Here is a 24775-nt window from a genome sequence, read left to right as displayed (position 1 = left end):
TGGTGAATTTAAGGTGTCTGGGAGGCATCTAAGTAGATGCATCAGGCAGAGGTTGGCTGCAGATATAGAGCTCAGGAGAGAAGGGTAGGAAAGATGGTCATCAAAAACAGACAGGGGGCTTCCGTGGTGGCGCAGCGGTTGAGAATCTGCCTACTAATGCAGGGGACATGGGTTCGATCCCTGGTCTGGGAAGATCCCACATGGCGCGGAGCAACTACGCCCGTGAGCCACAACTACTGAGCCTGCGCGTCTGGAGCCTGTGCTCCGCAACAAGAGAGGCCGTGACAGTGAGTGGCCCCCGCTTGCCACAACTAGAGAAAGCCCTCACACAGAAATGAAGACCCAACACAGCCAAAAATAAAAAAATGAAAAAATAAAAACACAGACAGTGGCCACGGGGATATAATATACAGCATAAGGAATATGATCAATAATACTGTAATAACTTTGGGGACAGATGGTTACTAGATTTACTGTGGTGATTGTTTCATCATGAATGCAAATGTCACACCAGTATGTAGTACACCTGAAGCTAATAGTGTACATCAACTATATTTCAATTAAAAAAAAAAGAAAATTTTTATAAGAGAGAAAACACAGGGCTTCCCTGGTGGCGCAGTGGTTGGGGGTCCGCCTGCCGATGCGGGAGATGCGGGCTCGTGCCCCGGTCCGGGAGGGTCCCGCGTGCCACGGAGCGGCTGGGCCCGTGAGCCATGGCCGCTGAGCCTGCGCGTCCGGAGCCTGTGCTCCGCAACCGGAGAGGCCACAACAGTGAGAGGCCCGCGTACCGCAAAAAAAAAAAAGAGAGAGAAAACACAGACATGGGTGAGGTCACCCCAGGAGTGTATATAGCATGAGAAGAGGGCTGGGGAGAACCACATATAAGTGAGGGGCAGAGGAGAGACCTACAGAGATGACTTGGGAAGAACAGCTTGAAACTGAAGTCCAGGAGAATGTGGAAGGGAAACGCTTTTCAAGGAGGAAGGAGCAGACAAAGGTGTTAAATGCTGGTTAAAAAGAAAGGAACATGAGGACTAAAAAGTACATGACAAAGATAATAGTTTTCAAGGGTTAAGCCAATATCTGTGTGTTTCATGCTCCATAAATCACGTCCTGGATTTTCTCTCCCCCACGGAATCATTGCTTCAGAAGGAGGCGGCAGTGGGCAACTTCCAGAACGAGGAGGTCTTTGCTCAGTTTTGCACATGAGGCTTTCCTGAGCCCTACTGAGACAATGGTCTTGGAGTTGCGAGCTTTGTTGGGAGTGAAAAGTTTTCCTAATTCCTAAAGCAGCTCTTTGTATATGAAGAGCAGGGTTTGAGGCTCTGAGCAAGGAGTGTCACTCTACACCAAAGCGTAGACCGGATGGAGGATCTTCCTATCCTACGGAAGATGGGTGGAGGGGAGAAAGATGGGAGGGCTGGTTGCCAGACGTCAGTGTCCTGACTGCCTCCTCCTCCAGCGCCCGGGACCCTCCAAGTTTCTGGATGCTTCCCTGGACTTTAACCTCACATGGGCTTTCCCTTTCTAGTCACTTGTTCTCAAACCCTGTGTGACCAAGGGCTGCGCCCAAATCACCTAGTACCCTTGTTTAAAACACATAATTCCAGCCACCCCAGGACCTACAGAATGACAATTTCTAGGGCGACTGAGAATCTGTATGCTTTACAAGTGCCCTGGCACGATCCTGGTTAGAGCCCTGTTGGAAAGCACTGGCGGTGCGAGTCCTCCTCTTGGTCCCTCGTCTGACCTTCTCAGACCCACAGACTCCCCAGGCTTGTAAGAGCTGGGCCCCAGAACCCTATCCTCCTCCCCTGCTTTATTTTTCTCTGTGGTGCTATCACCAGCTAACATTCCATTTATTTTACTTATTTTTTCTTTATTGTTAACTGTATAGCATGACACACATAACGGACACTCAACAGTGATTTGCTGGATTGGAGGATGGATGGATGGATGGATGGATGGATGGATGGATGGATGGATGGATAGGGAATCACAGAACCAAGAAGCCTTCTACCTAAGGATATATGTTACAACTGAGATAAAAGGGAAACAAGAAGGAAATAATTTCATCAAAGAAAAATTACGTAAGAGGATGTGGCCGCTTGTTGGCTTTCTCTTTAGAGGGTCTCAAGTCTAGGCATATGTAGAAACAGAGAAAGCAGGTCACAGAGACGCAAAGAGGAGAAGAAGGCTCCCCGAGGGCCTGGGGCAGAGGAGACAGAAGAGAGAAGCTCGGGGAACCCATGGGAGCCCGCACTCCCCCGGGGACATGGGAACCTGGCTCAGTTTTCCCACAAATAGCTATGGAATGTCAATAATCTCCAGTCCTTTCTGAATTAGTAAGTTGCTTTGGGACTTTTATTATCAAACTTGAGAGTTTATTCTTGAAATAAAGATGTGTTTTCCCTTGGAATTCTGAGGCTTTTTCCTTCAGCCCCTGGCAGCCTAAGTTAAGTACTTTACTCCCTGTGACTGTAGGTGTCATTAATATTCATAAAGTTCTGGATGGCACTGTCTTTATTTGTGTGGATTTTAGGCTGTCTTGGCCAACAATGCCTGAAAGTTACTTTAAAATTAGCATTCTATCATGAATCCATGGTTTTATTTAAAATAAAATTGGTTTTGGGTTTATGTCTTACCAGGGATAATATAGAGAGATAGAGAACCAGTGAGAATTTGACTGGTGCATTCCTGATCCCGGAAGAGACCATCAAAATCAGAGTCCAGTGACAGACAAGTTATTGGGATTTATAGGAAAGGATGGCTGAGCATTGCTGGGAAAACAACTGATTTTTTTATTAGGGAAAATTCTGTCTGATTAGCCTATCGGAATTTTCACCCCATCTCCTAAGAGGTTAATTGTTTTTAAAGGGGCAACCAGTGGACTTGGATTTTTACAGACTCTTTTGCTAGATTCTTTACCAAAGACTATTAATAAGTAACGCTGGGATTGTGTAAAAATTTATTATGGGTCAGGAAGTAAAAAATTTAGTTTCAAGAAACAAAACTGGGGCTGAATTAATCCTTCTCTGAGGAAATACATAAATAAGGGGATTCCCTGGGGACCCGGGTTAGCACTAATTTTATTTTTAAATTTTATAATTCATCTGAGAGAGGGAGACGACCATGAAATTTATGCATTTGTATATTTCTCTAAGTTCTTCTGGTTTGAAAAATATTAAATCAGTTGGAGTAAGTTTCTAAGACTCTTCTAAGATTGTGTAAGTCAGCACAAAAGTGTCAGATAACCTTCAGTGTAAGCAAGACTAAAATAATACATTTAGGAGAAAAGCATGTAAACCGTACTTATATGATGACGAACTTCAAGCTATGAATAACTACCAGGGAAAAGGATTTGAAATTGAGGATTGGAAAGGCCCCATGGTCATCTAATTCAGTAAAATATTGTAAACGGGCTTCCTCTACACATAGGGATTCACTGTGCATATTAAAAGTTTGGGGGGAAAACTGCAGTAAATAAGTCTGGTTAATTTTGTTTATTCTGGGTTCAAATAAGTTTTCAATAAGTGAAAACATGGGGCGTTAATATCATAGTCGGCTACTGAGAGAAGTGAGGCTTTTGAGCACCATGCCTTTGGAGGCAGATGCATGGGGAACTCCATTACCAAGTACTTCTAGCAGAGACCAAGCTCCACATTGGATGGACCACAGATCCAACCCAATACGGCAGCTCAAATCTTCTCAGTCCTCAAAGCCCCATAAAAGTGGTGGACATTTGCTCATTTGTCCAGAGAACTAAGCTGATGGTGACCCACTGAGTGGATAGAAGAGAACTGGCAGCTCCAAACAGGAGAGCCTGAAGCTGGCTGTGTGTGTCACCCAAGAGTAAGAGCAAATCATATCTCTGCACATGGGGACTCAGCTAAAGAAAAGTCAGACTAGACTTCCCTAGTGGCGCAGTGGTTAAGAACCCGTCTGCCAATGCAGGAGACATGGGTTCAAGCCCTGGTCTGGGAAGATCCCACATGCTGTGGAGCAGCTAAGCCCATGCACCACAGCTACTGAGCCTGCACTCTAGAGCCCGCGAGCCACAACTACTGAGCCCACGCGCCACAACTACTGAAGCCCGAGCGCCTAGAGCCTGTGCTCCAGAACAAGAGAAGCCACCGCAATGAGAAGCCCGCGCGCAGCATAGAAGACCCAACGCAGCCAGAAAAAAAGAATTAGCTTCAGCATTTTTAATGACCTTTAAATCGCACATAATAAAATCTTGATTGACCAGACTATTTTTAAAAAAAAAAGAAAGAAAGAAAGAAAGAAAAGTCAGAAAAATCAGACCTACAGGGAAGGCTGGTATCCCTCCCAGTCACTGCTGATCCAGCTCAATGCCTAAGTTTTCACTTTCATCCAGATGTTTCCTGTCAGGAAGACACAGTCAATAATGTACGAATCTTAAAGACGGAGACAGATGTGGTTATTATTCCCTCTAGGCCTTTTCTGCCTTGGAGAAGACATATTGCTCGGGGATGACTACAATTTTTAAAAATTTAAGTTGATCTGGCCAGCTTATGAGTAAATGCCTAGCCATGACCATTTCAGAGCAAAAGTCTTTGCAGAATTACAGTCATCATCACAGTTTAGTTTGGCCTTTAAATTTTCACTGTAAACGCTTCAGACAATCACGCACGAGGGCTTCTGTCACAGAACATGGTCTTCCTGCAATGTTGGAGCAAGCAGCTTTCTCTGGGCTGCATCTGCCTCCAGAAGCCTATTTTTAATATTTGCTTTTATTTCTTAATCCTTCCAGACAATAAAAATGAAAGTCATTATAACCAAGTATGGCTGTGGTAATAAATACTTCAGAGTCCAAAAATACATTGTCCCTGCCTGACCAGTTGCCCAGTTTCCAGAACGTCTAGGTATTTATCTAGCAGCAAGAGACCATTATCCTGCAGCACAGTTGTATTCCACTGACACCTAGTCTCCTAATTAAAACTGGTATAACGATGGACTGTTTAAATTCTGGTTAAACATGTTCCTTTTCCATTTGCATTCAAAAGAAAACATACTCTTCATCATGGGCACCCCATCCTGGGTTATAATTTGGTTTTCCTTTGCCAGCATCATAATGTCACTCTGACTTGCCGCTGGTTAAATCTAAAAGAGCATCTAAACGTGCCTCCCAGCTTGCTTGTTGCTTGGCAACACCAGTGGCCACCACCTCATCAGGGTGAGTTCTCATTGGTTACAACTCTTGACAGGAGCCACTGACTTATTAGAAATGACACTTGATTATTCACCTAGACGGCTAGAGCTGATACTTACCAGCGGGAGATTTTGCATAAAATAAGTCATGGATATTTTTAATATCTGGGTGGCAGAAGGAGGCTACAAGTTTCGTTAACTGGTATTAATTTTACATTTATTAGTCACCAGTTTAGAGCACTCTAACATATTACTTTTCTATTTTCTAATCCAACAATATGTTTACACACCATCTCCCATCTCCATTAGCTGACCCTTATTTATTCAGAAAATCCCCCCTCTGATGAGTTCCTAAACAGCATTATAAACAGGTCTAAGAATGCCAAACAGAATGAAACATTAAATTCATAAAATTCAACCAATATTTATCAGCTCCTGTCTTTAAGGGGTTTATAATGTAGAAGGTGCAGAAACTCCTGCATTATTACCAGGACAGTGACAGAGCGCACATCTTCTCTTGAGCATCAGAAACCACTTTAGGGGGCAGGGCGGGGAGCAGCATTGGAACTGAGCCCTGAAGATCTTGCTGAGTTTTGACGGAGGGAGAAGGTGCGTTGCAGGTGGAATAAGCGGCAGGAACAAAGGCATCTAGACAGAAAGTACAGGGTGTGTTCAGGGACTAGAGCAGTACAAATTGGCTGGAACACGGCGTACGTGGAAGGGATTAGTGAGGAGAAACTGGAAGAAGACTTAGAGGCATGGAGTCGGCTGTTCTGTGTCAGGGGAAGGCTTGGTACAAACTTCACTGTAGAGTGAGGAGCTATTAAATCCTTGAAAGCGGCGGGGAGTAAGGAAGAGGGCTTCCACTTCAGCTGTTTAGCCTCCAAGATGCCAGACGTCCCCTGGACCCTGGGGCGGAGCAGGGAAACCGCAAGTGGTCCCTCTGGAGTCTCTGCTCTGCCGTGGCCCCCAGGCGGGTGGCTCCCAGGGGCCGTGTTTGATCTCAGAGTGGCAGCCTCTGCTCGGGCTCTTCTCTGAATCTCTCTTCGTGTATGGACAGGTGCGGCACCCAGCCTACGCACCATCCATGTGGGGGGGTGGAAGGGGGGGTGGGCATCTCAGTTTAGAAGTCTGAGTTGACACAGGAGAGACACTCTCCCTGCTCAGGAAACGTGTCTCCCCCCAGCACTCAGGCTGACTCCATTCCGCAAACTTCCAGGAGCTCCAGAGGCTTAACTGTGCGTGTTTGCTTGCTTTTCAAGTTCATGGCATCAGAGCTGCATTGAGCAAAATTATAACCTAGAAGTTAATTAACTAAGGAGCAAAAGGAATGTGGATGCTGATTTTGGAGAAAAAAGCAACAAGCCAGGAGTCAGTGGATCTGGAGTCTCACTTTTATTAAATTATGTAAGCATAAATATAATCAGATTCTGCCTTTTAGATCTTTATGTAATTCTGAAGTCAGTGCGTCAAACAGATGCCAAAAGGCCTTCTTAGGGATGGCATTGCTGGAGGCTTTACTGCCCCCAACTAGGAAGCTGCCTGCTCTTTCCATGGTCCCCAAGCAACTGTCTCAGCTGCTGCTTAGTGACCTCGGAATCCTAGCGTGTCCATGGAAAGGGACTCTGCAGCTCATTGCAAATAGCCCCTCAGTTGGGAGTGAGTGAGGACTCAAGTTCAGAGAGATTCAAACGACTTGTCCAAAGTAAGAGGTAGAACCAGCATGGGTCTCAGGTCTTTCATTCAGGACCAGCTCCCAGCAAACTGCACTGCATTCATGCTGCAATGGAAAGAGCACCTCACTCTGTTAACGTTTCTTGCACACCTTCTATGTCAAGGCCCTCAAGGAATATTCAGTCATCCTGTTCTACAGAATCAACTGAATGTGTTGCACTGTGCTCATTTCTAACAGAGCAAATACCAAAAACTTCAATAATACATGACAACATACAACAGTTGCCAGAAGAGGGTGTCATTGAAAGTGTATTAGTTATCTCTTTCTGTGTAACGGATTACCCCAAAACTTAGCTTAAAACAACAACCCTTTATTAGCTCATTGCTTCTGTGGGTCAGGAATCTGTGCATGGCTTAGCTGGGTGCCTCTGCATCAAGGTCAAGTAGTCAAGCTGTTGGCCTGGGCAGTGATCTCATCTGAAGTCTTAACTGGGAGGAGATCTGTTTCTAAGCTTACTCACATGGTTATTGGCAGGATTCAGTTCTTAGCGGGCTTTGGAGGGTAGGATAAGAAGCTTGTTCTATGTCCTAAGAGCAGGCAGCTTCCTAGTTGGGGGCAGTAAAGGCTCCAACATGCGATCCCTAAGTCAGTGGGAATCTCCAAAGAATTTTAACAAAACATTGCTCAGATGACAAGTATTTTCAGAAGACCAATCTGGTGACTGAGTACAGGATGGATTAGAAAGTGAAAAGACAGGAGGCACTTTCAAAAATTGTTTTCTTAGTACACCTATGTGCCAGGCACTACACAAGGTACTCAGACTATAAAGATGCTTAAGATATTGTCCTTGTTCTCAAGAATCCCATAGATGATCTCATAGATGATGCCTCATAGATGATAGCTATGTTCCAGGCTACAGGCAGCAAAGCCTGAATGAGAGTGGTCCCTAGGGAGAAAAAGATGCAGGGACAGATGTAAGAGAGGAAGTGATGTTAACATGGTGAGGCAAGACAGGTGGATCCAATAGGACACTGCCCGCGTGGAAGAAGAGAAGAGACAATGATGCGGGGCACCCCAACCAGTCTGGGAGCATGGGACTCTTCCAGAGGACAGCCGCCAGGCTCGGAACACTCACTGCCTTCTAAAACTTGCACACATTTTGTTTCTAATCTTGGATACAACTCTTCAACAGAGGTATTATTATTCCCATTTTGCAGATGAATAAATAGACTTATTGAGGTTAAGCTATTTGCCCATCACACAACTAGACAGTGCCAAGGAGAGGAAACCTAATTATTGGCTTTGAGTGTTCTCTCTCCCCAGGCCAAGTGTATTTTACAACTTCAGAGTCTTAGCCTCGAGAAGACCTCTCTACCTCCTGGAATTAACTCTATTGTCCTCTGTCTACACCTTGATTCACACTTCCTCAGACTCAGTCAGTAAAGATTCCATTTTTTTTTTTAACTAAGCAATTATACAGTAAACTCCAGGTGAGCAAGGACTTCCTTCCTTGGGGAATTTCCTTCCCAGGCTGCGGATGTTGCTTTTCCCTTGATGGTTACTGCTAGTTACCAAAAATCTGACCATCCGTACACTCAGCATCATCTAGAAAAGAGATAACCAGGGGGCTTCCCTGGTGGCGCAGTGGTTGAGAGTCTGCCTGCCAAGGCAGGGGACACGGGTTCGAGCCCTGGTCTGGGAAGATCCCACGTGCCGCGGAGCAACTAGGCCTGTGAGCCACAACTACTGAGCCCGCGAGCCACAACTACTGAGCCTGCGTGTCTGCAGCCTGTGCTCCACAACAAGAGAGGCCGCGACAGTCAGAGGCCCGCGCATCGCGATTAAGAGAGGCCCCCGCTCGCAGCAACTAGAGAAAGCCCTCACACAGAAACAAAGACCCAATACAACCAAAAATAAATAAATTAAAAAAAAAAAAAAGAAAAAGATAACCAATGTGAGAGGTGAGAGATGCAAAATGGGAAACTTTATCCCCAGGCTTGGCTGCTGGACTATAATCCTTCCCCCAAATCATTCTTTTTAATCATTAATTTAAAAATTAATAACATTAATATTTTTTCTGATTATGAATATAACATATGTGCATTAGGAAAAAAATGTGGAAAAAATAAAAATAGAACTCACTCATTATCCTACAAAGAAGATGAAACAGAGCAACCAAATGAGAGTCTTTTGTTAAGATCTGTGTAATGATAGCATTGTGCATTCATCTGTGCATGTGTGTTTGCACAAGCCACCTATGCCTGCTTGTCTGCAAATCTAGGGGAATAACTGTGGGGTTTGTGGATTGTATAAAGATGATTGCAAGCCCATCAAAGAGAGCTTTTGTTTGTATGCAACTCGTGTAAGAGTAAATATTCCATAACTGCTTGGGTATAAGGCAAGGAAGCAAACCTGAAGTGATGGTATTGTCCAACATACAGATCATGCTCCAGTGTCTTACAATATTTTCTCTGCATCGCTTTTTAAAACATTTTTCATAGTACATGCCCCATCTCATATCACATTAACCTAAATAAAAATGTCATTATCCATTCAGCTCAACAGACAGCAGGCAGAGTGTGGTAGAAATTATAATCACGCCAGCCGACAACAAAGCATGCTAATCACAGCACACAGAAGAACTGATGGTGGGCAGCTGGTCCAGCCTCCACTTTGCACTGTCCAGGCATACGATTGGATTCAATATGGAGAGACCCCTCTTTACCTCTTTATACACAGGGCATGCTTCTGAAGAGCTGCGTGTAAATCAAATTTTATGTTGCATCCCAGTTTTGTTGCATGAAAGAAGCTTCAAGTTTGATATCTAAAGAGACTTCCTTTCAAACAGTATTCTTCGTTTGACCATGTTACTATCCCTCTGAAATAAATCTAAAAGACATTTTGGTATATGAGATTGCATTAAGGTAGAGTTCACTTGTACCGCTAATTTTATTAAAATAATGGAAGGAATGTAGTCAGTGAGCGAGTCGTAGAAATGTGACTTAGATAGTACTAACTTCTCCAGCATTAAGTTAGTCAGAGATTTACTGAGAGTAAAAGCCTAGAGGCTACTAGAAGTGACCCGTTTGCCCACACTTTTGCACTGATGGATTATTAAATTGATGGCTTGTGAGAATTTAGAAAAGAATGCAGCAGTCATAAGCGTCCGCTCAGAATTACCAAGATAGTAATTCAGGATAGTCATCCTCATTTTTTCCTTTTCTTTTTTTTTGAGCTGACTTCAGGATAGGTAGATGAGGTAAATTATACTTCTGTTCTGGCAAATTACTTGACAAGTCCTCCGCCACTGACATTGATAAGATGCTGCCTGGTGGGCTATTTATTTAGGTTCATGCACAGCTGACCAAAGAGCTGGAAACAGTGATACTGACCAATTCCGTGGCTGCCTAAAGTCTAGTGGAGGGCCACAGCTCTGTGTCCGATCCTGTGTACATAGCAACAAACTAAAGGCTTAGAAGGCACACTGACCAAATTTCAAATGGAACAAAGAAGGAATAGCCAGGGACACAGGAGATGACATTTGAATGTGTGAGCACACCCTTGGTCCACCCACACTGAGTACCATCACCCCAGTGCTCTAAGCCCTTATGGCTTGATGAGCAGAAAGTTCTTTTTCCCCAGATTTCCTCTCCAGATACTCCCTCTAAGAGTCCCGGCAACAAAATACAAGGGGAGGGTCTCAGACGCTCTGCCATCCCTCCACTGGGTGTGTAGGTGTGTTCTGCTTTGCACATCTGCTCCTTGACCAGCTGCCCATAGGTGCCACCCAGGCTACTGTCCCCGCCCCGGGCCATGGAGCCCTGAACTCAGACTAGTTCACTCAGTCTCACTCAACAGGGGCGCCCCTTCTGCTTCTCAGGACCAACTCCCACAGCCAGCAGTGGGGTCCCTGGGGACACAGTACTTTCCTTACATCCCAGAGCACATGGGGCTGGCTTGGAGGGGGCCATAGGAAGGAGGGGTCCAACGAGACCCTGTGATCCTCCAGCCTCAGGCAGCAGCAGCCCAGGCCGGCCCCCCTGCTGGGCCCCTCCAATCACCTGACTGTCTCAGGGCAGGTAAGAGATGGCTCTGCTCAGAACAGATGGTGGGACAACTTTCTACAGCAATACGTGTTAGGTCAGTGTAAAGCCTTTCCAACGAATGGACCCTCAAGGGTCAAAAAATCAACTGCACGTGATGATGACTCATGGAAAGAAACCTTGTGGTTTTCATTGACCTGAATGTCAATATTTGTCTGTGTTATGTGTCTTCTCAAAAAGTCAACACGTACCCCTGGCTTTGCAACTGACTTGCAGGGAAGGGATCCATTTACGATTTACGGGATTGCACCTGAAATGCTGTTTCCATTTTTACTATATACCAAGTGCTGTTCTTAGTGCTGGGGATACAAAAATGAACAAACAGACAAAAGTCTCTCCTGATCTCAGGAACTGATATTTTGGTATCAAAAAAGTAAACTCTAAACGTAAGTAACATTTCAAAGTATGTTTTCCATAAGAAATGCTCAGGACAATGTCTCACAGCATGTTTCTCTAGCTACAATGTTTGCCCATAATGTACACTGGTTAAAAGGATTCCGCAGCCATAAAGAGAAACGAAATTGAGTTATTTGTAGTGAGGTGGATGGACCTAGAGTCTGTCAGACAGAGTGGAGTAAGTCAGAAAGAGTAAAACAAATACCATATGCTAACATGTATATATGGAATCTAAAAAAAAAACAAAAAACTGGTTCTGATGAACCTAGGGGCAGGATAGGAATAAAGATGCAGACGTAGAGAATGGACTTGAGGACACGGGGAGAAGGAAGGGTAAGCTGGGACGAAGTGAGAGAGTGGCATAGACTTATATATACACTACCAAAATAGATAGCTAGTGGGAAGCAGCCGCATAGCACAGGGAGATCAGCTCCGTGCTTTGTGACCACCTAGAGGGGTGGGATAGGGAGGGTGGGAGGGAGACGTAAGAGGGAGGGGATATGGGGACATATGTATACGTATAGCTGACTCACTTTGTTATACAGCAGAAACTAACACAACATTGTAAAGCAATTATACCTCAATAAAGATGTTTAAAATAAATAAATAAATAAATAGATGTTAAAAAAAAAAAAGATTCCCCTCGTCGTTTCCGACTTGGCTTTTCAAACATACAGGAGAGAATAAAAGGTCACGTGCGTGCCCATCAGGCTCCACAAAGAATTCCACCCACTCAAGCCGGACTTTTGGGGTCAATGTAGTGGGTAGCCAAAATGAGACCGAAATTTGTTGAAGGTGCATCACAGCTACATGAACGTTCATAATACCATTCTTTCTTTCTGTGTGAATGTTAGGTGTTTTCCATAATAAAGACATTTTAGTATTAAAAAAAGAAATTCAGTAGTTGTCCTGCATGGGCACTGAAGGCTTTTAAAGTCCAGGGTTCCCTATATTTGAAGGTTTGAACAGCTTAAGCAGAAGTGAATAACCGTCCATCCACATGCTGTACAAATGACTTTCGTACTGAACAAGAAGTTGAAATGGACGACCTTAGGTTCCTTTCAATACTGAGATTCTATATGCTAGTGGAGGATCTGAAGTATAATTGGAACCAAGCAAACAGGGATTTGGGCTAATTCCAGAGTTGGTACATATGGATTGTGGCCTATTTACTCTCTAATACTAACCAAATGTCACGAAACTGAGTACTGAGTCTCATTTCTAAGCATTTAATGATCATTTTCATAATTATTTCACAGTATTTACTCTAAATCCTTCCTTCTTTTTGCTTTCAAAAAAAAAAACAGATTGCTTCAACTAAAATAGACGTTTACAGCGATCGTATTTTATAATATTTGTGAGTATTAGATCTTCCTCTTGAATCTTAGGTGCGTGAAAGCTACATTCGAAACGATGACCATTTTTCCGGGAAGCACCGCATATAACCTCTTCATCTGCAGCTAATTTAGGTGTGCTCCCTGCATGGTGTCCTAATTACACCTCTGTTATCTGCTATCAGATGATACCTCTGATCAGACAAGCCTGCGACCTGCTCCTGGCCCACTTAAAGCACTACGCAGAATCCAGGGACGCTTTCGACATCCAGAGGTAAGGGCGCCGCGTGGCTACATTACAGATGAGAAATCACGCGTTTGAATTGCTGCTTCTTGTAACTGTACGTAATTGCCAGACAATTACCTTGGGACCAGCAAACTATGGAAATGCTAGAAGCTCCTAAAAGTATGGGTGGACTGAGAAGAAGAAATGAAACCCACGGAAAATGTGAAGCAAACGCAGACGAAGCCCAGGGGGTGGTGGCTTGTGGAGGGAACCCTGAGTGGGCAGTGTTTTGTGGGTGGACTTGCCCTCCGACCTCTATAGACCCAGGAGTGGGCAAGATATGTCTGGGCAGAAAGGACAGGGTCCTGGGGGGCGGGGGGTTGGGGGGGAGGAGTCCATGCATTTTTAATTCAAGAAAAACGGTGGCACGCCTCAGGCTAGAAGCCAGGACTTAGTGGTGGGCCCTCAGTTTAAACGACTGACTGTCTGGCTTTTTGCCTAATTGTCCTGTGCTAAATTATGGTTTATACCAGATGAAGAGTCACACAGCAGATTAGCCAGAAGCCAACTCGCTCTTATTATCATTGTTAATAAAATAATAACATAATCATCACCAGCATTTACATTCTACCGTATTGTTTACAAAACTCTCTCCTCTACATTCTCTCTGGTCATGAGATGGTGAGTTGGATAAAGAAAAGATGGGCCCAGCAGCCATAAAAACAAAGTAAACAACTCTTAAAACCTTTACATCGTCAACAGTTAGGATCAGAAGAAATCACATTCAGTAGTCGAATTCTTGTTTTTGCTGTCACAGGGAAATGTGTCATCGATTATAGAAACGTTTTCAGTAAAAACAGTCAGAATAAAAGACGTCACCCGGAGGAATGTCGTGTAGTCCTTGACGATAAGTGATTGGTTATAGGATTTGTGAAGAAAAGGAACTAAGCATGCGCCTACCTCAAGCCAGAAAAACAGACCTTTTCATTACAAAAGGATATGAACACCCCGTGTGAGCCTTTTACAAGCAACCTGCTACCCCTATGACATAGCAAAAAAGAATTATTCTAGCTTAAAAGGGCCATTTGGGGGGCAGGTTTCCTAGAGCCTAAGAGGTTAATTTTTCTGAAGCTACTGCCAGACCCTTTTCCTCGTGTTTGTTTCTAAAGTGCAATGTGTGTTTCCTATAATAATATACATATGCTCACGAAGCTGGTACCAAAGTTTGTCTTGTATTTATTTGAGCCTAAAAGGGCCCCGGTTTTTTGTTTGTTGCTCTTACGAAAACTGTAAAATCACTAGGAAGAAGAGGGAGACAGAGCTAATAAAACTAGAAAACCAGGCTGTGAATTTCATCAATCACAATTTGCTGTACATCCATCAGTCGTTAGGCCCTGGCCTTGGATCGCCTCTGCAAGGCCTCTGTAAAGCACATAGGCTTCGGGTCAAGTGTTTTCCCTCCTTCCTGGGGAGGAAAATGTAAAGTGTACGTCTTGGTTTTGACTGAGTCCGGTTTGCAGCTACCGGAAGGCTGAAAGTTGAATACCTGAGGCTCTCCTCCCCTCCCCCAACTTTGTCTAGATGGGCTGTTATGTGTTTATGTTTCCCCCTCAAATTCTGCTCTCATGCCCCCAGGATCTAATCCTGGGGGCTGCTCTCCCACCACCTCGCTTCGGATCTGCCAGAAGCTCCCCTTTCAAACAGGTAGACGATGGAGTCGTGCCCCTCCAGGAGTGCGTAGGATGGGGAGGCCCGTGGCTGAGTCCTTTCCAAACGCAAACTGTTCTCTCTCCCACAGGTGCTACTGCTGCTACACCACAGATGTGGTTGCCAGCGTCGCCTTTGGCGCCCAGGTGAACTCCCAGAAGGCTCCCGGGCACCCCTTTGTGAAGCACTGCCGGCGCTTCTTCGCAACCTCCATCCCCAAACCGATCCTGGTTTTAATCTGTAAGCGCAGCTCCTGTGGAGGGGGGGTAAACTGGGCAAGTTGGGCAGACCCCGTGACACCCCGGTGGCCCCAGGCAGCTTCGGGGCTCAGCCCCTGCCACCTGGAGAGGGTACTCAGGGTGTCTCTGAGAGTCACCCTGCAGAGTCTGCCCTGCAGAGCCCCTGTTTTCCTGGAGCCGCCCAGGCTCCTCTGCACCAGTCTGGCGCTACTTATTACCAACACAGGTAGCCCTGGCCTGGCTCATCACTGCCTTAGCGAGCATGGCCGCCGTGCACCGGGCTGAGCGCTTCGCCTGCATCGCCTCTGTTAGTGCTGGTTTTCACCCCATCAGGAAGGCATTCTCCTCCCCACTTTACAGATGAGAAAACTGAGGCTTAGAAAGGCAGAGCCAAGACTGGAACCCAAACCTTTCATTTTCTAGGGCATGTTTCTCACCCCCAGCAGATTCCTCCTTAGAACCCTTCTCTGCTTGAAGCCAACGCAGAGTGAATTAGAAATCATATGTGATGGGTGACTAGCAGATTACCGAATGCTGTGGAGACCAGTCCATTTATTTTATTTCTGTTTTAGAAGTGAGTTTTTACCCTCTGGCCAATTCCGGTACCTTCTTGCTTCTTATGGAAGCAATGAAGTGTTGTTATTATGGTTATTGATTATTGCCATGATTCCTAACCATTCTGCTGGGCTGGTAAATTCTATTCATTCCTTGGTTAGTTTCATTCCCATTTCTGAGTCAATTTCTGTGGAAGCCCCTGTCGCCTCCCTCTGCTCTGCACTGACATCGTAGGAGTTGTCGCTCTGGGGGTCCAAGCAGCCTCCTCCTTCGCCCCTCACCCTCTGCACTCCAGGGAAATGCCCTCGCCGTCAACCATGGAGTGCCTGCAGGGCAGGTGGGTCCGTTGTTCCATGGCTGCTGCCACTCCAAGCCCTCCCTCCCTGCTGCGTCACTTTGGTTCAGGCTCCCGCTGTTGAAAAGGGGCGGAGCATCCTGAGACCGGTGTGGGTCCATTAGGGTCCTCCCACCCGGCTCCCACACATGCCTGTGCACAGTAGGCCCACCGTGAAGGCTGAGGAGCTGAACTGAGCTGAGCTCCCCAGAGACGGGCTTGGCCCACGGCCCAGGCTACCGTCCAAGAGGGGACAAGTGTCCCTGACCCGGGGAGCCTCGTCATGGAGGCCTGTCATGCCCAGGGCATGGTGGCAAGGGCACAGGCTGCACGTGGTGTGCAGGGACGTGCCCACAGGGGACGAGGCCGGCATCCTTGTCAGCAGCTGCAGCGGCAGCTCTTAGAGACAATTCAGGTGGCAGCTCTGGGGAAAATGATCCAAAGGAAAAACAAAAAATGCAAATGACCAGAAAGTTAAGTAAGTAGATCGGCTTCTACTGCTTGCTAAGACTTGAAACATGGCCTGCAATCTGTTCTTTCCTGATGAAGTACAAAGACCTTGGACCCTCATCTCTAGGACCTGGGAAATTAACTTATAAGCATGAGACTTGAGGGGTAGATGGAAGTGGGGATTCAACTGTACAGACGTTTATGAAGGGCTTACTATGGCAAGGAAGGGGAAGGAGTCCCGAGGTAGAATAAGATAGAACCCTGCTCGGAGCAGCGGCAGTTCAGAGGGGAAGAGAGGCCTTCAAAAGACCGATTCAAGGCCAGGGCTCGCTTCCTGGCAACAGGCATCTAATAGCCCTGGTTTATTCTCACCCCCTTTTCAATGCCACTTTTGTTTTTCTCTTTCAAGTATCATTTCCATCCATAATGGTCCCACTGGCCCGGATTTTGCCCAATAAGAACCGAGATGAACTGAATGGCTTTTTTAACAAACTCATTAGGAATGTGATGGCCTTGCGGGACCAGCAAGCAGCAGACGAGGTAACGTATTTTAATAGGACACAGCATCGAAATGGAGTAGAAGCTAAGCTGGCGTCGCTGTCTGTTTTCTCTCCCTCCAGTCCCAACCCCACACACCCACGCCATGCTGTCCTTCGGTGGCCTACCCCTTAGAGCTTGCCGGGGCGGCCGAGGCGGGGCAGTGAGGAGGGGTAAATAAGGAGAGAAAGGTGAAAGCAAGCAGGAAGGGCGGTGGGGAGAAGCCCAGAGCAATCTGTCCACACTCTGACCCAGGCGAGTAGAATTCAAGCTGTCCTCCCCCAAGCCCACGGGCCTCCCTATTTCAAGCATCACTCCCAGCCCAGGTTACGGGCAGCCTCAGAGAGTTTTCTGGGTAAATTCGCCCACGTGTTTTTCATCGGTGTATTCTTTATATTGAAAAACAGCAAGATGGGGCTCTACAGCACCAACAGCATCATCATTAGAGGGGAGTTCAGGCAGCTGTCACCAGCCCCGCGTTCCCTTTCTGCGTGGAGGGCGTTGCTGCAAAATGCGTGGTTGAGGGCTTCGCGTGCTTCACTGAGACCTAGAAATCGCTTTCCTCCTTGAAGACTTGCCCTATGCTTGGCTCACAGTAGGAATCGAGTAAATATTTGTTGACTGAACTTGGCTGAGAATAGAAATAGGAGTTTTCAGCGTTAAGGAAAAGAATTTCAATATTGCCTGTGCTCATGCATGTATAATGCTATTCTTTATGGCCCTTACTGCAGTCAAGGAAACCACGTAAAAGGAAGAAACAAGGCTGAAGTGTCTTCCTGAGCTGACTTGTGTCAGATGTAGCTGTGGCGTGTTTTCTCAGAGACTGGGCGGCTCGGGGGGATCACCAAGCGGGGGACGGAGGGCCAGCGCTGCAGCGTTGGCCGAGCGGGAGATCAGGGCTCAGTTAGTGGCTGGGAGCACGGAGCAGCCTCAGGCACAGCCTCGGCCTGCCCGGCTTCACTTTCTGGATCCTGTGCAGCCAACGTGTCCTAGACCAGAAGGTGACGGAAGCTCACAGGTGCAGACGAGCTCACAGCCCTTTGGCCCCAAACCACTGAGAACTCAACCTGCCGCCCTTAGAGGTGTGGGAAGAATCAGCTCCCTGGTGTCCCTGGCCCAGCTCTGCCGTCTAAAAGGACAGACCGTTCTCATCCAGGTTCATGCCTCTCCAGGGTGAGGATGGAGCCCGGGGAAGGAGTGGCGAGGGAAGTCCCATTCTCAAACCTTAGTATTGCGGTGAAGGTCCTCCTTCACGCATATGGGGTTTGTCACACACCCCGCCCCCAGCCTGAAACCCACTGGTTGTAGAATCAGGCTGAAAATTCTAACCCCGTTGCACCAAATAGCTTACTAAGAGGTGAGGGGTTATTAAAGGTCCAATTACTGGGATCGCCTCAAGCTTTTCCTTTTATAAACTCGAGAGCTATTTGTTTCAAACAATGAGCTGATCTGAGAAAAACCTCCCAACCACAAATCCAGGACTGCCCGTGTCAAGACAGAGCTATATGGTTACTAAGAAAACTTGCTTTAAACCCATCTAAACTCTGTAGACATTCCATCAAGCAGATGTGTGTTTGCGCAGTGGAAAATGCAGCACAGATGTTAAAAGGTAAATATTTTCCTAAGCTCTGGCCGATGGGTGGATTAGACACCTACATCTATCAGGGTGCATATTTCTCTTGGATATAACCATAAACCAGCACTGTTGCAGTCCTAAATGGGCAGTGTTCAAATAGCCTCCGTGATGCAGTGCAAACAAAAGAAACCCATCTACACTAATGCTCCTCTCCAGTGCACAGGCCCCAGAGAGCAGCCCTTTCCTCTGGCCTCTGGAGCTGGAGGTTAAGACAGATTTCTGTAAGGCTCCATAGCCCTGAAGCAGCCTGGCTGAGCCGGGATGAGAGGAAAGGTTGCCAGCTGCAGCTCTGCCACGGGGAAAACCCAACAGTGTGGATGTGCCTGTGCCCTCCCTCCCATCATTGCCCCCACACGAATCCAGCAAAGCCACAAGCAAGCCTCAGGGACCACAGCTGTACCGCACCCAAGGAGTTTCAAACGTGCCGGCCAAGAGAGAGCCCGGGGATGCGCTGGGGTCCCCAGATAGCATCCAGGAGCCGACAGAGCAGAGGATGTTCACCTCCCACGCGTGCCATCGTGCCCTGCCCCGGGACCAGGGGTAGAGTCCCAGTTGTTGACCAGGCAACAGGAAGGCAGCTGGCGGAAAGCCAACCCTTGTGGATGCCATTTGGGAAGCAGAACGAGTAGGGCTAGGGTGGAAAGAGGGTGGAAAGGGCCATTCTTTCAGCCATTCCCACCCAAGCAGACTGGCAGGACACTGAGGCCCTGCCTCCTAAGTCTCAAGGTTCTTGCCACCCACAGGCTTAGCTGGGAGCCCTGCTGGAATCTCAGCAGACACCTCCCAAGGTCACAAAGCTGGGAAGCAGTAGAGCCGCAAACGCCTCATGTCTCCAAGGTTCCTGCTCCAAGTAGCACGCAGTTGCGAGCAGATCCAACACAGCCTTCCTCAAAATGCACGTAGGGCGTTGCATGTTTACCTGTGGAGTTATTTACTGCATGGCTAACATGTGCTCGGCACAGTACAGGCATGGTGTGTGAGCGGGGTGGGGCAGGATCCTGCCCTGGAGACGCAAGCGACCCCACGTGACATAACAACCACCTTAACAGATGCTAACGTGTGTGACATAGATTATTAATGCAATAGGAATTCAGAAGCCAACCGGTTGAGACAATGATACAACAAGTAAAGTTCTCTGAAATTATCATTTTTTCTGTTGGTGGTTCTAATGTTCTCCCTTATGCTGTTGAGTCCCATAAACTTCAGAAAAGAGTAACGTATTGGTTGTCACTCATCACATCAAAGAGCTGTTCAAAGATGGGATGTGCCGGGTACACACTTTGTCAACCCTAAAGCCATACGTAAACACTTCCATTGCTACCATTAGGGGTAGTAAAAATATAAAGAATATGCAGGTTGCTGATAAGGAAGGTAGGGGGAAATGGTAAGAAACCTCTAACCGCTTAAATGGGGTAGGAGATTACTGAGGATAAAAGGACCCACATGAGGAGGCTAGGCTAAGGGATGCAAAATACAGACTGGAGACTTTGAAGACAGGCTTTACCAAAGCTAGTTCCCTCCCCCGCCCCCAGGTCCTGTTAACTCCCTGCTGTGAGAAGCAAGCCCTAGACGGTGGGGAAGTGAACAGTGGAGCACGTGCTTCGATTTAAATCCATATGATGCTTCAGTTGCTTTCTTGCTGGAAAGACCAACCAGCCAACGATACAAACACGGATAAAGTAAAAACAATAAAAGCCCCCTTGGTTTTCCCAGCTCCTCAGCTCACTGTGAACTGGGGCGTATGGATGTTGCTAAACATTTTCTATGCAGGGACAAACATAATTAAAGATATTGTCCATGTTCTGTTCTTACAGAAATGAGATTCTCCTATGTATACTGTCCGGCAACTTGCTCTTTTTACTTATCGAAGTGGCTTAACATCTTCTCGACTCAGCCCAGATAGAGCAGCCTCATCCTCTGTAACGGCAGCATCACAGTCTGCTGCTGGCCGCGCTAGTCTCTGAACCAGTGCCACAGTGAGGGATGGGCAGGGGGGTTCCAGGTTCTCTCCCTCTCAGACAACCCTGCAATGAAAATCCTCGTTCCTCTCGAGCTCTTTAAAAGCTGCATGTGGACTTCCCTGGCAGTCCAGTGGTTAAGATTCCGTGCTTCCACTGCAGGGGGTGTGGGTTCCATCCCTGGTTGGGGAACTAAGATCCCACACGCTGCGCAGCCAAAAAAAAAAAAAAGAAGAAGTGGAAATAGAGTGTCCTACACATGAAACCTATATAATGTTATAAACCAATGTCACCTCAATAAAAATAAGAAATTTTTAATAAATAAATAAATAAAAGCTGCGTGTGCACATCTTCTTTTGTGCTCCAAGAAGCCTCTCTTATGTGACGCTAAGGCCAAAATATGCTCTTCCTTCTTTTGTTCCTTAGAGGCGGAGAGATTTCCTCCAAATGGTCCTGGATGCCCGACACTCCACCACCTCCGTGGGTGTGGAGAACTTTGACATGGTCGGGCAAGTCTTCTCTGCCACTGAATGCAGAGTGAACCCTTCCCAGCAACACCAGCCCAGACTCCTGTCCAAGCCTTTGACTGTGGATGAGGTGGTGGGCCAGGCCTTCATCTTCCTCATCGCCGGCTACGAGATCATCACTAACACTCTCTCTTTCGCCACCTACCTCCTGGCCACCAACCCTGACTGCCAAAAGAAGCTTCTGAGAGAGGTGGACCATTTCAGCGAGAAACATGTGAGTACAGCTGTCCATGCGATTGTATGTTCATAGAAGTGAAACTTATTTTTCCTAACCATCTTGCTAAAATCACATTCTAAGTTTATAAGGATGCCATGGCCTGCCTTCCCAATCTCTCTGGGTTAACGAGTAAAATGGAGTGCTCAGAACAACAGGGAAAAAGAAAAAAAAGAAAAGAAAAATTGTCCCATGCCTTCATGGTCTGGGGTGGTCCATGAAACCAAGCCTGGCTCAGAGAAGCTGCAGAGTCCCGGGCAGTCAGGGTCAACGATCAGGGATGGGGAAGGAGGTCTGGTTTCCCAATGCTCTGTCTGTGGGGTCTTCATGCTCAGGGAGGTGGATGTGAGCCGGGAAATGGAGCCAAGTGGAAGGCAGAAGCAGGCCTAACGATGGACCAAGTCAAAGCCGGAATGGAGATGGGGGCAGTGCTGAGGAATAGGTCTGTGATTGGAGTGATGTGAAACGGGGCCAAGTCCAGATTCTAGATATTCCTTTTAGATGGGGCTGCTCTTTGCTGGACTGGAAGCAAACTTCCAAAGGTGCTGAGCTCGGCTACTGTTTTTTCTGCTTATGTGTGTACTGCTTTGACTTATGAGTTGTTAAAGAAAGTCATTTAAAAACTCTGTGCTTTAAAAGGAAGACCACCATAATAGAAATCTTTCTAGTACATTCTGATGTAATGACTATTACATTCACAATGTTGGGAGGAGGCCTGTTCCGTTATTGGAACCGTCAGAAATTTTTTTCATACATCGAGCTGAAAACTGCTTCCCAGGAAATTCCACTTCTTTATCCCACTGGGGAAAGTAGATGCAAGGTGAGGCTTTCTTTTGGAAACTGCACTACCTGTGTTACTAATTGCCTCAACTTCTGGCTCACCACGAGCTTATGGTTCACGTAAAGTTCTGTGACGTTATGACATCCGCCAAGCCCGGTGTCCCCAGTCCACTGCTTGGACCATTGATCTTCTGAGCATAGGTGCAAGAGTTTCGATTTATCCTGATTATTGGGCAAGTCAGCCAAAATAATTTCGAATCTTGATTCTACCATCTGTCATATTAGCAATTCCTCCGGCTCTGTGTCATCTGAGACTTGCTAAGCATGTCTCCTATTTCATCCAAGTCATTGATTAAAATGTTGAGCAGGACAGGTCTTCCCTGCAGGTTGACATTGATCTATTAATCAATATTCTTTGGGCATGGAGTCTCAACAAGCCATGAATCCATTAACCCTACTACCTACTTCCACCACCCGTCTCACCCCATTTCATAGGTAGTTGTGGGGTTTTTTCAGTTGAGGAGGTCAAGGAGGAAGGATCAAAGATGACTGGGGTACATTACTGCAAGAGAGATAAGGGGAGCTGAAGGTATATTCGGATGCAATTCGGGCAGGAAACAAAACCCAACCCCAAATGATTTAAATACACACATAAAAGGAGGGAGGTACTTATTAATACAAATCACTGAGCAGCTAAGGGGTAGATGTGGCTTCAAGAAACTCTTTATCGAGGCTCAAAGATGCACTCAGGTCCCAGTTTCTCCCCACTTCTTGTTTGTGCTTCCTTCATACTGGTCCCACTCTCAGTTGTGCCCTCGTCTTGAAGCCCCAAGCAGCCTGCTAAGAACACCTGGGACTACAGGTTTCCTTGCTCATAACCAATGGAAAAGAGAGCCTGTGACCCCAAATTCTCAGCAAGAGTCATCAGGTTCACTCTGGTCAGAATGCTTAAGTCACTGCCCATTCTTGAACGGACTGTTGTGGCCAGGGGAAGGGGGGCATGCATGGGCCTCAGTCAATCAATCCCACCCCCAGAGTCAATTGTACCCAAGTCAGACGTCTGCAGAACTTGGGAGAGCGACCTCCCAGAGGAAGCTCCGACAGCTATCCCAGGAAGGCGGTCAAGGCAGGAGAGGGAATTTAGCCCCCTGGTCTCAAATAAACCAGAAGGCCGGTCAAACTGAAGACTTCGGAAGCATCTAGAGAGTGGTCAGCCATGTAGTGGACACGGTAGTGGCCTGGAGAGGGGACAGCAGCTCTGAGAGGTAGAAGCCATGATTCTCACCTTCAGGGACTTTAATTGCCAAATAAAACAATAAGTTATGTCTATTTCAACAATCCCTCCTTCCAAATGAAATTCTCCAGGGCAACAGAAGGTAGCACCTAATCAGGTCTAGAATGTGTGGTGTCATTCACAGAGCTCGGGGCTCCGGGAGTCTGTCCCCCCAGCTACACTGGTTATGTTCACCTGCACAGGGAGGGTTTCCATAGGCCTTCATTCAGAGGCCCTCACGCACACAACCCCTTACCTCTGACATGGCCTAGACTGACCTTGACCTCAAGGAGGGTGATACGATCTCACTAAACCCTGGCTTCCTTCAAATCCCCCCAACCTAGGATGGGGGCTTCTTTCCCCAGAGAACGACCTCCCGTGGGGCTGTGCGGAATGCACATGGGCAAACAAACAGATTTCAGGAGGTAAAGTTTTTCAAACTTTAGTGTACATAAAATCATCTGGGAAGATTGCTAAGTTGCAGAGTCCAGGGCCCTTCCTGCAGAGATTCTCATTCCATAAGTCTGGGCCAGGGCCCAGGAACCTGTATTTTAAATACACATCCCAGGTGATTCTGACGCAGGCGGTCCCTGGTTCCACCTTGAGAATACAGCCTTGGACTCTCAGGGTCCAAAGCCCTGCCCCAGCCATGAAAGCCCCTGGGTCATTTTCTTTCTCTAGGTAACAGGTGGGACTGTCTCTGAGAAATGGGAATATATAGAGCTGGTCTTTTTAAAAAATAAATTTGGTAGTCACAATAGTGTTAAAAGTTGTATAGCTTGCACGTGGTACACACGCAATAAATAATTTTAGGTTCTTTTTTTTCTTTTCTTTTCTTTTCTTTTTTCTGTAATCAGAGTTCTGTTAATATGGGCCATCTGTCAGAACATGGAAATGCAGTTTAGATGTTCACACATTAGATATTTTCCTGAAAATATTCCTGAAAATTTGCATGTAAAGTATGACTTGTGATAATTTTCCTGCTGGTTTCCATTCAACAAATATTTTCTGAGTGCCAGTTAATACCAGAGTCAGGCTCCAGACCCTACATCCAAGGACGTTCTGACCTAGTTCTTCCATGATATCCCTGTAGAGTTCTGCACATCTCATTAGATGGTCTTGTATTTGTCAATGAGGTCACTGGATTTGAGCTCTAGAGTTTCTCTTCCCTGAGCCATACCCTTTTTTTTAGCAATGCCCTTAGAGAATCCAACAAAAGCTATGCTTTCTCCCCAAGAAAAAGTATGTATGTGTGTACTGTATCAGGATTCTTTCTGCTGACAGTAATAGAAAACTCAACCGAGGCTGGCTCAGAGAGTTTATTGACCCACGTAACTGAAAACTGCAGAGTAAGCCTGCCTTCAGGTATGGCTTGACGCAGGGGCTCAAACTCCGTCACTGGGACCCAGGTTGCTGTCTCTCCCCCTCTCTCAGCTCCAGTCATGCTGGGCACACTCCGTTCTTAGACAGGATCTCCCCTAGTGGTCTCAAGACAACTGTGTAACCAGTATGTTGAACAGCCTGAACTAAGTGAACATGGAATCCTGAACACGGAATCCTTTTGTGTTTTTTCCAATTATTTCTTTTAAATATGCTCTGACAAATCTCATCCCCTTTCCTTGATGATACTTCGGACAGATCGCAGAGGTTTCTGTTCCC

General features: G+C 46.6%; 1 protein-coding gene across 1 annotated transcript in view; it reads left to right on the top strand.

Annotated features, from left to right (window-relative positions):
* TBXAS1 (thromboxane A synthase 1) overlaps window positions 1-24775 on the top strand; it is a 151423-nt gene that overhangs the window by 78962 nt on the left and 47686 nt on the right. The window contains exons 6-9 of the mRNA XM_030853987.3: window positions 12866-12954; window positions 14705-14853; window positions 16601-16731; window positions 20749-21063. Of these exons, the coding sequence (XP_030709847.1) occupies window positions 12866-12954; window positions 14705-14853; window positions 16601-16731; window positions 20749-21063 (684 nt within the window). The remainder of the gene's footprint in view (window positions 1-12865; window positions 12955-14704; window positions 14854-16600; window positions 16732-20748; window positions 21064-24775) is intronic.

The sequence above is a fragment of the Globicephala melas genome, chromosome 9, assembly GCF_963455315.2.
Source record: "Globicephala melas chromosome 9, mGloMel1.2, whole genome shotgun sequence".
In the NCBI taxonomy this organism is placed as follows: domain Eukaryota; kingdom Metazoa; phylum Chordata; class Mammalia; order Artiodactyla; family Delphinidae; genus Globicephala; species Globicephala melas.
This window is presented reverse-complemented; position numbering and strand designations above follow the sequence as displayed.